General features: G+C 38.5%; 1 protein-coding gene across 2 annotated transcripts in view; it reads right to left on the reverse strand.

Moving 5' to 3' along the window:
* Nucleotides 1-16,729, reverse strand: part of SCAI (suppressor of cancer cell invasion) — a 207,494-nt gene extending 190,765 nt beyond the window's left edge. The window contains exons 1-2 of one of the 2 annotated variants that reach the window (XM_056812133.1): nt 16,318-16,729; nt 11,009-11,053 (exon numbers count right to left, since the gene is read on the reverse strand). In XM_056812133.1, the coding sequence (XP_056668111.1) occupies nt 11,009-11,053; nt 16,318-16,367 (95 nt within the window). In that variant the 5' untranslated portion in view covers nt 16,368-16,729. The remainder of the gene's footprint in view (nt 1-11,008; nt 11,054-16,317) is intronic. The other variant, XM_056812132.1, reaches the window with a different exon arrangement.

The following is a 16,729-nucleotide window of genomic DNA, read 5'->3' on the forward strand; positions in this document are numbered from 1 at the left end:
ATGCAGAGCTAAAGGAGCAGAACCAGGAAAACATTATACACAGAGACCGATACATTGTGGTACAATCGAAGGTAATGGACTTCTCCATTAGTGGCAATGCAATGTCCCTGAACAATCTGCAGGGATCTAAAAAACACTATCCACAAGCAGAAGATAAACTGTGGGAGTAAAAACACTGAGGAAAAGCAACTACTTGACTATAGGGGTGGAGGGGAGATGACTGAGGAGAGACTCTAAATGAACACTCTAATGCAAATACCAACAACATGGAAATGGGTTTGAATCAAGAACACATGTGACACCCAGTGGAATTGTGCGTGGGCTATGGGAGAGGTGGTGGGAGGGGGGGGAGGGAAGAAAAGAAAATGATCTTTGTTTCCAATGAATAATGTTTGGAAATGACCAAATAAAAATTAAAAGAAAAGAAAAGAGAAGAAAAAAGAAAAAAGAAAACAATTGTAAAAAATTATTTTTACATGTAATTGAAAAAAGAGTCAAAAAAGGCATCAGAAGATAACAAAAATGTAGGGAAATTATTATAGTTTTTGGATAACATATTTCTGGAATAAAGATAAGCATATAGCATTATGTAATGACTTTATCACAAACATTTTGCTTAATACCTCAAAGAATGCAGATTTTTATTGGTAAGAAAATTATTTGCAACAAATCTAATAATACCTCATCTGTATTCATGTATGAGATATTATCCATGTCCTCCATAAACCTGCCAGAGGGAGTTCACCCAACCTGCTAGCTATATTTTACCAGTTCTCTTGACGTTAGATAAAATTGTATCCAAATTGGAATCTCACATTCTTCACTCTGTGAGAAACAATAAAAATCTCATTTTACCCCCTTGATTTGTTATTACCTCCTTCATCCAGGTATTCAGATTTCATTTTTTTTTAAACCCTTACCTTCTGTCTTGGAGCCAATACTGTGTATTGGCTCCAAGACAGAAGAGTGGAAAGGGCTAGACAATGGGGGTCACACGATTTGCCCAGGGTCACACAGCTGGGAAAGGTCTGAGGTCAAATTTGAACCTAGGACCTCCCGTCTCTAGGCCTAGCTCTCAATCCACTGAGTTACCCAGCTGCCCCCGGTATTCAGATTTCTAATTGAATTTTCATCTCTGTTTACCTGTCCAACAAAAAATTGGCCAATTAAGTAGGCATGCTATATTTCAGACATTAAACAAATCCTCTAGTATTGAAAAATCTTCTTTTCCAAAAATCATAAAAGTTCAGAATTAGAAGATTCAAGACCCTCTATTCCAAAATTTCTCATTCTGTAGTACCCTAGGATTCTATAAAGTTATCCACAGGATTTTTGCTCTAATAGCAGACAAGCACAAAGGAAATCCATGTGCTTTACTATCTATGTATGTAATATGCAATATATTGATTTAGTCAATGCAAAAAAAAATCAAGATGTCAAAATTGTTTATGTGACCAAAAGGTAGGCTTATGATATAGCACATCTATCATTCAATGTATACAAATATATAATGCACAGCTTATTGTTCATTTGTCTTATTTAAAGTACATGCAAGGGCAGCTATATAACACAGTGGATTAAAAAAAATCCTTACCTTCCATCTTAGAATTAATACTATATATTGGTTCTAAGGCACAAGAACAATAAGGGGTAGAGGTTACACAGCTAGGAAGTATCTGAAGTCACATATGAACCCAAGACATCCTATCCTGTCTCTTGGCCTGGCTCTCTGCCCACTGGGTTGCCTATCTGCCCCTTTACGTTACATGTTTTTAAAAGCACAGTTCTTTCTTGGTCATGGAAAAATTACAGGGACATTGAGAAATGAAAAATTAAGTCTAAAAGCAAGACTTTTGAAAGTTCTAAATGCAAATGTGATGAACTGAATGAAATAATCCTTAAAATGTGCGTATATAAAGGAGAAAAGTAAAAAAATATTTTAATGATTATTTCTCAGAGATATTATAGAAGAGATTTCTGGTTTGAGTAGGAGGTTGTGTAAGCTCTTAATAACCAGTCGGCAGAGTAAATTAAAGGTAAACAGTCAAAATGGATGGAATAGTGCTACAAATCAATAACTAGGAGACAGTAGAAAACAAGGGAAAAGTATTAGGAGATTAATAAACTACCCAGGCCAGCTGTCAGAGTAAAGGATTCTTTGAAGTCAGATAAGATTTTCCCACAATCATCTCCTGTGCATGTTAAAATTATACAGGATTCTCTAAAAGGCATAAGAGCAATAGCTTTGTTCAATGACCCTCTGATCATTAATATCAGGCAAGGAATAAAACAGGCAGACGTATGCTTGTAAAATGAATTTTCCATAGTCATTGAGGATACTCTGTGCACAGCCTAAAAGGAAAAGAGATTCCCTGTAGATGGAGATTTCCTTCATAAGCTCTTATTTGCAGATGACATTGGACTAAATCAATCAAGCTTCAGAACACTGCACCCTCCCCTAAATAAAATACATAATCATTCAAAAGAACTTGGCTTAGCAATCTATATTGAGGGTAAAGAAAGTGGATAAAAGTGTAACAATACTGATGGAATACTATAGTGCTATAAGAAATGATAAGCAGGATGCTTTCAGAAAAAGCTGGAAAGATCTACATCAGGGTGTATTAAATCTAAGAATTTTTTTTTTTAACCTTCCATCTTGGAATCAATACTGTGTATTGGTTCTAAGGCCAAAGAGCAGTAAGGGCTAGACAATGGGGCTCAAGTGACTTGCCCAGGGTCACACAGCTGGGAAATGTCAGAGGCCAGATTTGAACCTAGGACCTCCCGTCTCTAGGTCTGGCTCTCAATCTACTGAGCTACCCAGCTTTCCTTGTCCCTTCGTGGTCGCCACAATGTGACAAGGAAATCACTTTAAAAGACTGATATATATTAATTTAAGGTCGCCAAGGAATTCAGCTATGTAATTCCTAAATGAAAACTCAAGTCAGCAGTCAACCTTTTATGGAGTTTAATTACAAACAGGAGGAAGAAAGGTATTAGAGACAGAGAGAGGGAGAGAGAGAGAGAGAGAAAGAAAGGGGAGAGAAGGGAATAGGGCTTAAATACCCCTTCTGTTTAGGCTGGGCCAAAAGGCCCAAGCCCTTAGATAGCTGAGGCAAGGAAAAGAGATCAGTCCCTATCACTCATGTGACCAAAATGGAGAAACAGTCTCAGGGGCCTCCACCTCCAGCTTCCTTCAGAGCAAACTTCTCAAAGCACCACCTCTCAGAGCAAAAGCCTCTCCAACCAACCACCCCTCAGTCCTCAGTCCCCTCTATCTTTAAGGAAACCATCCAAGTTCCCTCCCCTCAGTTCTCACATCTACCAATCACTGTCCATGTCTTCCCTGTGCCAATGGTGGCTCTAGCTTAACCCAGGACCGCCCAGAGGTCTGTGGGTTTGCACATGTCTGTTGAAGGTCATATTCTCAAATAATTAAATCTTGATCCTTTGCTGCAGCCCTTCCTAAATCCTGTTAGGACTGAGTGGGGTGGAGATTGTATTTTCCAAGACCTGGTTCTGTCATTCCAAGTATCTCTATTGTATCAATTCTAAAATCAATCATGACTCAAAGAACTTCCTGTTCTATGCTTAAGCATAGGTCAAAGCCCTTTCCATTGTTCAGCAAAAGGTTTCTGTCCTAAAGTAATCTTAAGAAGGGAGGAGGAGGAACCTCCCATGCCAATGGGGTTCACATTCCAATAGAGTTCCCACTATCAATAGGAAATTTTTCAAGTATGAAATTTCCCAATGGTGAAATTTCCAACATTTATAAGTCTAAGAAATTTTAAGGTTTACAAGGGGTCCCCAAACTGCAGCCCCCTGAGGTCACCTCTTTCACTGGTGGTCAGTGAGAGGAGCACCGTATATGGCAGTGCCACAAAGAGTGGCATCACTCACATACAGTACTACTTCTGGTGACATAATCCTTTGCGTGGCACCTTGTTCTGAGAGTAACTGAATGAGAACGAGGAGCTGCATAAAGGATTATGTGGCTGCACAATGGAAGATGTCAGCATGGTAAGTGGAGATCTGGCGGAGGGGATTCCACACTGTGTATACTGCTGCCCAGTATAGTGGTGGTGGTGATGGGTCTGTGGTGTGACAGACCCATCACAGCCAAAGCTGCAGCCTCTACTATCCCAGGCAGTGATATATAGATTTGTTCTTTTTTTTTTAATAGTCCAGCCCTCCAACAGTCTGAGGGACAGTGAACTGGTCCCCTGTGTAAAAAGTTTGGGGACCCCTGAACTACATGAACTGATGCAAAGCAAAATAAGCAGAACCAAGAACACTATAAACAGTAACAATAATGTATGATGATCAACTGTGAAAGCCTTGACCACTCCCAACAATGCAATGATATGGGACAATTTTCTGAAGGACAGGGAATGTTATTTATCTCCAGAGAAAGAACTGTTGGAATGAGATGCAGATCAAAGCACATCAGTTTATTTTCAGCTTTATTTAGGGTTAGGGTTTTGAATGAGTGTGCTCTTACAACAATGACCAATATGTGTGTTTTGCATAGTAATACATGTATGGCCCAGATCAAATACTTACCATTTCTGAATAGAGGAAAAAAAGGGAGCAGGGAAGGCAGTTTGAATCTAATAATTTTGGAAAATTCATGTTGAAAATTATTATTACATGTAATTGGGAAAAATAACTCTAAATTTAAAAAAATGTAATCCTACTACAATATGCAACTCAATAGACAACCCACAGAGTTGGTCAATCAACATACAGATCTTTAACAAGCACAATGAATAAAAGGTGAGCTGGAACTGAAATCACCAGAATATAGATTAAATGCTTTCAGAAAACTGATCAAGTGATAATATATGTATAACCCAGTGAAATTGCTGTTGACTCCAGGAGGAGGGAGTAAAGAAGGGAGGGGAAACAACAAGAATCATGTGACCATGTAAATTTTTTAAAAATAAAATAAGATTTTAAAAAAGAGAGAGAAAAATTGATCAGGACTTTTAATGATCCTGAGTTTCTTCTTGAAATAAAGGCCCATCTTTTAAACAATATTTGTCCCGTGATGCTATGGCTCCAAATCATATGATACCAAAGTCTCCCAAAAAATCACAGGTCACCCAAAAAGCAACAGAGAAGCAAATGATGGGTGTGAGTGAGATGCAGCACCATTTCCAAACAAGAATTTTAGAAGAGGAAAAAAACATCAGAGAGACTTTCTGACTGAAAAATGAAGTAGTGAAGCAAAATATAACTGAATAGCCTTCATATTCCAAGTGTCCACACAGTCAAGGGCTTTCAACGCATAAGCTGAATCCCTTTGTAAGACATGGACAAAAGTCAGAGAATATAAGCACATGTGAATGAAGTGTCAGATCCATTGAATTAAAGAAAAACAAAGATATTGCATCTGTTAAATTATATCAATTCAATTTTTATGTGTTTCTCTAAATAATGTTAACTAGGATTTTTCCCCTCTGACTTTAACAATATGATAATTCTGTGGGGCACAAATCACTTGGAACAAACAATAATTTTTAGTTTCATTTGTGTGTATGTTTCTGCTACTAACCCTAGACTTGACCTTTAGTCTAACCTAGACCGGTTGAAAACAGATTTAGCTAATGCTCCATATTTAATTAGTTTTATCAGTTGAATGTCAGATTTTGTGCCAAACATACAATTTTTGTTTTTATGTTTTCAGTTTGACAGTTTTAATAATAGGTATTTCTCAAAAGAAACATGCAAAAGTTGTGGCTCTTTAAGGAGCACACTTCAACAACTGTTAGAGATACTGCAATGGTTGATGGTCTGGGAAAATCATGAGTTTCATGGATGATTCGAATTTGTGCTGAACCAGAATTAGCCTCACCCAAATCCAAAGGAAAGTATAGTAAAAATTAAAAAAAAAAACACTGAAGTGAAATTATTGCTACAAAATAGGTTACTTAATCATCAGAAAATAAGCTAACATTTGCCAAGGTACCTGGCAGCTTGGAGGACTTGGCTTTCTCTATAATGGCACACAGTGAGGAGCTAAATTCCTATAAAGAAAAAAATAAATCCATGCCATAGGACATAAGAAAAGTAATGAGGGGGGCAGCTGGGTGGCTCAGTGGATTGAAAGTCAGACTTAGAGACAGGAGGTGCTGGGTTCAAATGTGGCCTCAGACACTTCCCAGCTGTGTGACCCTAGGCAAGTCACTTGACCCCCATTGCCTAGCCCTTACTACTCTTCTGCCTTGGAGCCAATCCAAGACAGAAGGTAAGGGTTTAAAAAAAGTAAAAAGAAAAGTAATGAAGATTGGAAAAAAATTTAACTGATAATAATAGTTAATAATTATATAGTACTTCAGGGTTAACAGAGCACTTTACTCATATTACCTCAAGTAACAAAACTTACTTTTTCATTCAAGACAATAGCTACAAAATTACTGTCAGAATTCCAAGCAAACCTATACCAATATGGTCATCTTCATCAGACTGTAAAAGATCCACTTTAAAAAAAAAATGTGGAAATTTGTTTATTTTTAATGGACTTAGAGGTCTTGTCCCTATTGTGGGAATGATGAACTCTGAAAAATACCCAGATATTGTGAGATACATAATTGTTTCAGAATTACAAAAATTTTCAAATGAAGATGGGATATAACAATACAACACTATACCATGCTGTACTTCAGGAAAAGTCAGGTGAATTTCAGAGGAAATGGAAGTTAAACATGTTTTAGTAGCTTGGAGACTCAACTTGTTTAAAGCCTTTTTAAAAACTTATGATAATCAGGAGTAGGCTTGGAAAAAAATTTTTTCAAAGGTACACTATTATAATATGCAGTGTGACAAAAGTATAGTACCACAACACAGAGTTTTAAAATGTGTCAAAAAATCTTGTGAAATGAATTTGTAAAATAAATTATTATAGCAAAAGGGCATAATGCATATTAAAAGATTATCTGAAGATGTACAAAGATATAAGGTACACTTTATAATAAATTTTAGTTTGTCTCAGTTAATTTGCACACCATAGTATATACGGAGCTTAAGTTTGCAAAGTGCCTTACATACCTCCACTGGTTGCTCAGAACAACCCTGTGAGACAGATACTATTAATATCACTCCCACTTTACAAACAAGAAAACTAAGATTCCAAGAAGTAAAGTAACTACATTTGGTTACAGTGTTCCTACACCTCAGAGAAGGGATCTGAATGTGGATCTTTATGACTCAAAATCTAAGACCCAAGGACTCATATCTATACTGCACCACCATTTTTTTTAAACAGAAAACTGTAACTGAATTTAAATTAGGCCTCTTTGTCTAATCTTCAACACTCTTTTAAGTTACAATACCATGTTAAAGTATTGATTCTAAAAAACAGAAGTTTTATCAGTAAAAGAAATTCTGGAACGTGGAAGATAAATATATACACATTGTTTTCTTTTTTTTGTTGTTAAACTGACAAAATTTTCCCATTTTCCTATGGAACAGTAAACAGATTCTCTCTGTTCCTCATTGTGTACCACATAGCAACTGTCTCAAGGGATCCAGGCTGCATATGCTGATGACTTACTGAAGTGAATGCTTCAGGAAAAAGAGGCAACAGCAAACTACAACCACCTTGGAGAAAAGTCAATTTATTCTGATTTACCTGACATAACAAAAGCACATATTCAATCTATTGAAACTATTATAATGCCTTAGTCTCTTGTGTTTTAAGATTACAACACCAAAAAAAAATCAAACCCTAGAGTATGAAGAAAATCTTTATTACTGTATATAACAACCACTATGACTCCAATGAGATAAGAAAAGACTTATTACCTCACTACAGTCATTATTGACAAGTTATTATTTTAAAAAAAAACAGGAATAAATTTCCTTACTCTGAATAACAGCAATAACATCTTTCCCTACAGCACACAAAGAACAAGGGTCCCAGTATCTGCCTACTTAATAAAGCAGCATGGTCAGAGCATTAAGAACCACCACAGAAGACTCATATAAATTAATGTGTAACAAAATAAGAAGGGAAATACATAGTGATGACAGTAACATCTAGGAAAATAATTCTAAAAGGTGTTTGAACTTGGATCAATGCAATTACCAAGAGACCTACGGTGAGCTATACTTCCATATTTTCAGTAGAGAAGTGGTAAATTACAAATGCACATGCTGTCAGATATGTCTTATGATAATAATTATCATTATCACTTTGCACATTAAGATTTGTGAAGCAATTTAACAGATTATCTTACTTTCAGCATTTTATTTGGCTTAACTGTACTTCCTGTTACAAGTGAGGATCATTTGCTGGAAATGACAAGATTAAAAAAGCATAAATAAAATTTTTAAGACTTCATAATGTACCCTAAATCTACTGAAACCACACACTCAGATTGTTTTTTATTTACCCCAGAAAACATAAAGCAAGAAAATGATTAGTTTTATCAATTTCATTATCTAAGCTACTACTTGAAGTTATATATGATTTCATCAATGTGGATACTCCCATCATCAATGTAGATCATAATCACTCTCTAAGACTAAGTAGCCCAGGAGATGATTATAATAATAACAATAATAATAATAGCAGCTAACATTTATACAAAACATATTATGTGCCAGACACTGTGCTAAGTATGTTCCAAATAATATTTCATTTGATCCTGCCAGAGTTGTTAACCTGGAAGTAAGATGCTAATATTATCCCCATTTTACAGATGAAACTGAGGTAAACAGAAATTAAGTGATTTGACTGGGGTCATACAACTCGTAAGTATCTAAAGCTGTATTTGAAGTTAGGAACTTAGGTCTTCCTGACTCTAGATCCAATACTCTGTCAACTATACCACCTAGCTACTTCATGAAAAAGTAATCTTCAGGAGTTCCTATGGCCAAAAATATTCATCAACAGCTCACTTTCTAGCAATAAGGCTACCTGAATGAAGTCAGGCTGATCCTTGGTTAACAAACAAGGCCTAGTTTATACCTGAAACCTATCCATTCTGGTAGGACCTAGCAGAACTTTGGAGATTCCATTGGCATTGCCATTTGAGAACTCATAAGTCATTTCCAGTTCACAAAAAATATTATTGAAAGACTTGAACTAAAAACATATAGAAAGATAGATACACAGACAGGTGTGTGTGTGTGTGTGTGTGTGTGTGTGTGTGTGTGTGTGTGTGTGTGTAGTATACACATACAGGCATCAGACAAAAACTATCTCTGAAGCTTACTACCTTTGTAATGTCAGCAAGTCAGAAACTTCTCTGGGCTCCAATTTTCTCAGCTATAAAATGAGTTGGAACTGATGGCCTGAGGTCCCTAGATCATATAAACTTTACATTTACCTTCAAAAATGTTTTATTGTACAAGTACTAAAGCCCACTAGTATATTGAAAATAAAAGCTTCAACCATTACTAATAATACTCTGCCATTGAAAGGGATTAGAAAAGGTGGTTAGCCATTTTCATTCTTACTATTAACATCTAATCAACAAAATGGGTACCTAGGAGGCTTTATTCAAACTAAAATAATTTAATAAGCATATCAATGGCCATTTCAGCCTAATTGCTTTATTTCTGTATCCATTTAAAATTAACCACCTCATAATTAGAGTTGTTAAGATGTCTTAGTGGCATTTTTGAAAGGCAACTTTAACTTTTCATGATTTAAGGGACAATTCTAATTTGTGGGTTATCAGACTCTTCTACTCTCTAATTCCCTACCTTCCAGACACTTAATTGCTTATTTCAAAAAATAAGCAAAGAAAAGGTAATATGGCAAAACAATTTTAATTAAAAAATAATAAACTTGCTTGAAGTTCTAATAAAAGTATTATGGGAAAAAGTTTAAAATTATAAACCCCTTTTTGTAATCGCAAAGAATTAAAAAAAAGTAGATGTAATAAGCTAAACAAACTGTGAAACATGAATGTAGTGGAATATTACTGTGCTATAAGAAACAATGAACATAATAAATATAGAACATATATAGACACATATGAACCAATATAACGTAAAGAGAACTGAAAAACAACAATGTAAACAAAAAGAACAATAAAACAGTCAAAACAGAAAATTGCAAAATGATAACAGTCAAAGAAAAGAAATGAGAAGACACCTCCCCAACTTCTTTGCAGAGGTGTGGAACCTCAGGTGTGATAATACTGCATAACGGACTTTCTCCACATATTAGTTAATTTTTTTCTTTCTTTCTCCTTTTTCCTTCTTTATTATAGGGTATGGCTTTCTGGGAGAGAAGACTAAAGAGGGGAATGTAGATGACATAAAAACAAAAAGATAACTATGTATATTTTTTTTTAACCTTACCTTCTAGCTTAAAATCAAAACAAGTATTGGTTCCAAGGCAGAAGAGCAGGATGGGCTACGCAACTGTGATTAAGTGACTAGCCTAGTAGCACCCAGCTAGGAAGTATCTGAAGCCAAATTTGAACCCAGAACCTCCCAAAACTAGTTCTCAATCCACTGAGCCACCTAACACCCCTTATAGCAATGCTTTAAAAAAATTTTTTTTTAATTTAACTAGAGGTTGAGTCCCAGAGGACTCATGATGCTACCTACCTTCAAAGTAAAAAGGGATGGATTTAGGAAACAGCATGAAACCTTTTTTTTGGATATGATCAACTTTGAAATTTATTTAGCTTGACAATACTTGTCTATAGCAAGGTTGTTTTTTGCTGTTGTTTTTTTTTTTTGCTTTCTCAGTCAAGGAAGAAGGTAGGAAGAAGAGAAGGAAAACTTTAATGAATTTTAAACAATAAATATTAAGCAGAAAAACATATAGGCTAAAATATGAATGAAATAAAAAATAATTTAGGAATATTAATGGTTTCAATTATCCATGACCTTTTTGTCCCAAGTAATCAAAAGTTTACACTAAAAAAAAGACAATATAGGTCTTCTATGTTTTTAAATTATACATATTAAATAAATCAATGAAGAATTTGGGAAGGGTGTAGCTATCAAGTACCACAATCAAATATGACCCAGAACTTACCTGGTTTTCCGTTTTCGAGGTGGTTTCTCCACTGTGCCAGTTAGTCTATAGAGACCAAATAGATAAAGCATTATTAGAAAGTGAGGGTGTTGAGGGCAGGGTAGAGGGAGGGGTCGCTGAGTCATATTGACCCAAAACTAATCTGACACCCAACCTTGAAAATCCTCTGTATGGGGGCAGCTGGATAGCTCAATGGATTGAAAGCCAGGCCTAGAGATAGGAGGTCCTGGGTTCAAATCTGGCCTCAGACACTTCCCAGCTGTGTGACCCTGGGCAAGTCACTTAACCCCCATTGCCTAGGCCTTACCATTCTTCTGCCTTGGAGCCAATATACAGTATTGATTCTAAGATGGAAGGTAAGGGGTTAAAAAAAAAAGGAAAAAGAAAATCCTGTGTGCAATGATTCCATGTTTACCATTCAGGCCAAATGAGGACTACTGCTCCCGTATGATCACTGGATTCTATATAATATATGCTCATAACACAATGCACATCTATCAATTCAGCAAATTCAAAATACCAAAAAACACCTTCAAGCCAGGTTCCTTTATATGCTGCCTCTCACAGACCAGATTAGCCTTATATATACCTAATGCCATCCACAATCAGGCCTAAAGGGTCTACTGCCTTATGGAAACATACTCAATTACCCCTGACTGTATAGAGCTGCTATGATCTGTTCATGGACTCTATAAGGTATGGTGAACATTCCATTAACAAACAATCCTCTAGCTTTTAGTCATCTGGGCCCTTTCTTTCCCTTCAATTCCCTGTCTTTCAGATGTCTAGACAAAAAAGCAAAGAAAGTAAACCCAAACCACCTATGCTTTCTATGCTAACAGAAGAGTTCAATGTCCCCCTAGAGTACAATCCTCTGTGCTCACTATCTCTCATAGCCAAGATTACCTGTTCACTGCTCTTCTCTTTACAATCCAGACCTCTTGCCTCCTGACCCCTTATAGTCTAGTGCCAGTGTCCATTGTTCTTCACAGCTCAGCCTATCTATATAACAAACTAACTCCTTGTATTCTGACCCCTCCCACACTCACTAATCTTAAGAACTTGGTCCCTAATTATCACTGCTTTACTAATCAATGTCTCTCCATGGCATATGCTCCTCAAGCTTGGTTCTCTAGGTTCAAGGCCTCTCAGTTCAACCCCTTATACACATAGCTAACTAACCACACCTATTGTCTCTCGAGGGTCATTCCTCACACTTTCATGCCCTCAGTCTCCTAATAGGCTCAAAGCTATTCTTCCAATTCTTGCCCATAACCCAATTCTACCACAACTCTCAGCTCCTGTTGTCCTCTACCTCTTTCATAAACACTGCCTTATTTCCTCACAGAATCTCAAAAATCCTTTAGTCCAATCTCATATCAGTCAACAACCTAATCATCCAAATATGGATAATCTATATCTAATTATCTACGCACCTTTTCTCATGGAATTCAAGAACTGGTTCCATCTGACTCTGTACCCCAACCTCTTCCAGTGAAACATGTAGATGTTTCCTCATCAAAATCCTAATTCTCAGAAGTTGCATCTTCACCTCAGCTGCATGTAAAGATGGTTATATCCTTAATCTTATTATTATTTATGAATGTTCCCCTACTGAAATCTAGAACTTTGAAATTCCTAATTTAACTTCCTATTTTGCCATCTCTTCTTGTGCCTCACCCCTCCTAAACCTATTTTTCATCCTTACAGCAATCTTCAGTCACTCTTTCCTTTCAGTCTTTTATCCCTGTTCCTGCCTCACTTTTGTCCCTTCAGAATCCTGAATCCAGTTCAATTTTGTCCTCTGTCCTCAAACTGCTTGCCCCCTTGTTCTAGTTTGCTTAGCTCATCCTTTCCAAATTCCAACCCTGAATTTACCTTTATAATACATCTCTGCTTCTACTCATATGCTTCTGGAAACAGCTGAAGTCACACAGCTGTGCTAATTGGTCCTGCTACAATTTTGTTCTCATTTCATCTGGACTCTTATAGCTACATAGTAATAATCCTTTTACTCTTCTCTGATTGACTCTCTACTGCAGAATCCCCCAGTATATATATTCCAAACTTTTTCTTCTCAAGTCCCCATGCATATTCATAATAAGGATTTTGTTTTTTCTTTTTTTTCCAGTAGTAAGGGGGAAGTGAGATGGAGAGAAAAATAGACTTTTTGTTCATTGAAAAAAAATATTTTTAAAAATCAAAGCCATTCATCATAATTTCTCTCTTTTCCCCAACTATTCCTAAAATCCCGTTATCATCCCTATTCTTTTCTCCTTTACTCCAGGCTCTATCCTTCTATTTGTGCCCTTTAACTTATTCCTCTCAGTCTTCTGGGGAAGACAGGGAAGAAGAAAGAAGGAGTGGTCCTTAATGATTTCCTCTAATGTTGAACCTTTACCTACTTTATCTCCCCTGCCTAAAACTGTGTTAAGGGATCCTAGATCTACACACGCACACATGAACACACACACTCCCTCCCTCACTCTCATTCTCTCTCTCTCTCTCTCGCTCTCTCTTTCTCTCTCTCACTTGACCCTGTTATTTTTTCAAACCAACTGCTACTCTTTTTGCTTTCCCTATTCTATTTTTTTCACACCTAACTCCAAGAAAGAGCTGTCTATATTCTTTTCTTCCACTTCTTCATAAACCTTCTTAACTTTGTGCAATCCAGCTCCAGACCCACTACTCAACTAAAACTGCTCCTCTCTCCAAGGTTAGCAACAATCTCTTTATTGCTAAACCTAATGGCTTTTTAATACTCTTTATCCTTCTTAACCCCTATATAGTATTTTTTAACTGGTTTTTAAAAACCCTTGCCTTTTGTCTTAGAATCTATACTAAATATCAATTCCAAGACAGAAAAGGGGTAAAGGCTAGGCAATTGAGGCTAAATAGCTTGCCCAGGGTTAGCTTGCCCAGGGTCACACAGCTAGGAAGCATCTGAGGCCAAATTTGAAACCAGGTTCCTCCTGAGTCTGGGCCTGTTTCTCTATCCACTGAAGCACCTAGCTATGGCCCCCTCTGTGGCATCTAACATTGCTGATAACCCTCATATTCTCGAGACCCGCTTTTCATGACATTGCTCATTTTTGGTTCTCTGATTACTACCTCAATCACCATTCAGTCTTACTTTCCCTTGCTTGAACATCCATGTTCTATTCTCTATGTACTACAAGGTTCTGTCATGGGTCCTCTTCTCTTCTCTGTAAAGTGTATGCATTCTTAGTGATCTCATCTGCTCCCCTGAGTTGAATTACTTCTGTATAGACAGATCCCAAATCTGTCCTGAGCTCTAGTCCCCAACTACCTGGACATCTCTATCTGGATATCTCAAAGGCAACTCTAATTCAATATGACTAGAGTTTGATTCATTATCTTCCCCCCTCAGTTCACCCTTCTTCCTCACTTCCCTATTTCTGTCAAGGATACCACCATACCTCCAATCACCCAAGTTTACAACCTAGAAATTATTCCCAATTCTCCTCTTCCTCACCCCCCACATGTAATTCAGTTGCCAAACTTAATAGATTTTTATCTCAACATCACTCATAATCACCTGCCCATTTTTTCTCTGTTCAAATCCTCCTTACCTCTGTAACATTAACCTCTTAATTGGTCTTTCCATTTCTACCTTTCTTTAAGTTATCTGCTACACCTTCTGCCAAACTGCTATTCTTAAAGCACAAGTCTTGAGTATGTTATTCCCTTTCTCATGAAGGTTTACTGGCTCCCTACTGCCTCTAGATTTGATGTTAAAAAAAAAAATCCTCCTTTTGGCATTTAAAACCCTTCACAACCTGGTTCTACCCTATTTTGATTGATGTCATGACTAATGCCATATCATTTTTCCATATATTCTATGTTCCAGCCAATGTGGCCTAGTTAAAGTTCCTTATATAAAACATTCCATCTTCCACTTCAGTGCCTTTCCACAGGGTATCTCTCATGCCTGCAATGCTCTCCCTCTTTGTGTCTATGATGTGAGCTTTCCTCAACACTCAACTCAAATGCCACCTCTATTATTCCCTCATTTGTTAATAATTTTTCCTCTGCCCATCAAAATGATTTTCTGCTCCTCTTTTATTTTGCTTTTACCAATCTATAAACTTGTTTTAGACTAGTTGTTTCTCCGTTGTGTCCAGGAGAAAGCAGGTCAACAAGTATTTAAGTACCTATGTTCTAGGACTTTTGCTAAAAGCTGAGGATTCAAAGAAAGACAAGAAGCTCACAATCTAACTGGGAAGACAACATGTAAACAACTATGTACAGACAAGGCATTTCCAGGCTAAATTGGAAATTATCTCAGAAGAAAGGCATTTTTGCAGAAGGTTAGATTTTAGCCGAGAATTGAAAGAAGCCAGGAAGAGAAGAGAGAGAATTCCATGTAAGCTTCTGAATTAAACGACTGGTTCTTTGTATCTCCAGAGTCTATCACAATGACTAGCATTTAGTGACTACTTTAACACATGATTGTTGGCTTGAATGAAACCTGGACCAACGCAAAAATTTTCTCTGCAAGAGCGGCTCTTGATGTGGGGTCTGTGAATTTGTTTATTTTTTAATATATTTAATAACTATATCTCAGTCAGTCTCCTTTGTCATTCCATACACCTTATTTCACATATTTAGAAACAATACTCCGAGAAAGGATCCATAGACCACCAAATTGCCAAAGGGGTCGATGACAACACAAAAACGGTCAAGAACCCCTCAGCTCTCCAACTTCCTTAACAAGTGGTCATCCAGCCTCCACTCTAAGTAAGACCTCTGGTGATGAAAAACTCCACTCCCCCACCGAGAAGGCACTTCTGGACAGCTCTCTGGATCAGTAAACCTTTCCTTATGGCCAGCTCTACCTTTGCATTTTCCACTCATCACTCTCTTTGGGGGCCAAGATGACCAAATCTGAGCCTCCTCCTACTCTACAGCCCCTGGAATCCTAGAACCCTGGAAGGCGGTAGCGACCGGGTGACCCCTCTTGCTGCCTCCTCGCTCCGACAGCCCGGTCCTCAATGCTCTCACCATCCCCTCGGCTCTGCTCTGGACCTCCAGTTTGCCACGACCCTTCCCCGAATGTGCTGCCCAAGGCCGAGCACAATATTCCAGCTGAGACCAGAACGAAGGAACTGGGGGGAGCTTACTCCTCCCGGCCGCTGCCTGCACCCTGGCCCCTGGCCCCAGGCGCCCTCCCGGCCGCTGCCCCTCACGCCCCCCTGGGCCTCGACCTCGCTTCCCGCGGATGCTCACCGCCCGGTCCTTCCCTCCCCCTCCCCCCACCCACCTCCCTTCCCGGGCCCCCAGCTCACCTGGAGGGCAGGCGGGACCGCGGCTGCTGCTGGCGGCCTCCTCTGACCATCCGTCCCCGGCCCCGGCTCCACCGCGGGAGCTGCTCCGGCGGCCGCTGCGCTCGCGAGGCTGAGGCGGCGGCGGCAGCGGCGGTGGTGGTGGCAGTGACGGCGGCGACGGCAGCAGCAGCAGCAGCAGCGACAACGACGGCGGCGGCGACGGCGGCAGCAGCAGCAGCCCCAGCAGCACCCAAGGGGCGGGAGATAGCACCCCCACTCCTCAACCTAACGTGCCGTAGGTCCACCCCCTCTGCCTACTCTTCTCGCTTCCCATTGGCTGGATAGCTAGCATGGCAGCCTACTCGCTAGCTGAGTGGTTCGTGCCACCGTCCCTCCAGATTTGCCTATCCAAAGTGTTCGGTTGAGGTTGCAG

Source organism: Monodelphis domestica, chromosome 1 (genome assembly GCF_027887165.1).
Source record: "Monodelphis domestica isolate mMonDom1 chromosome 1, mMonDom1.pri, whole genome shotgun sequence".
Classification (NCBI taxonomy): domain Eukaryota; kingdom Metazoa; phylum Chordata; class Mammalia; order Didelphimorphia; family Didelphidae; genus Monodelphis; species Monodelphis domestica.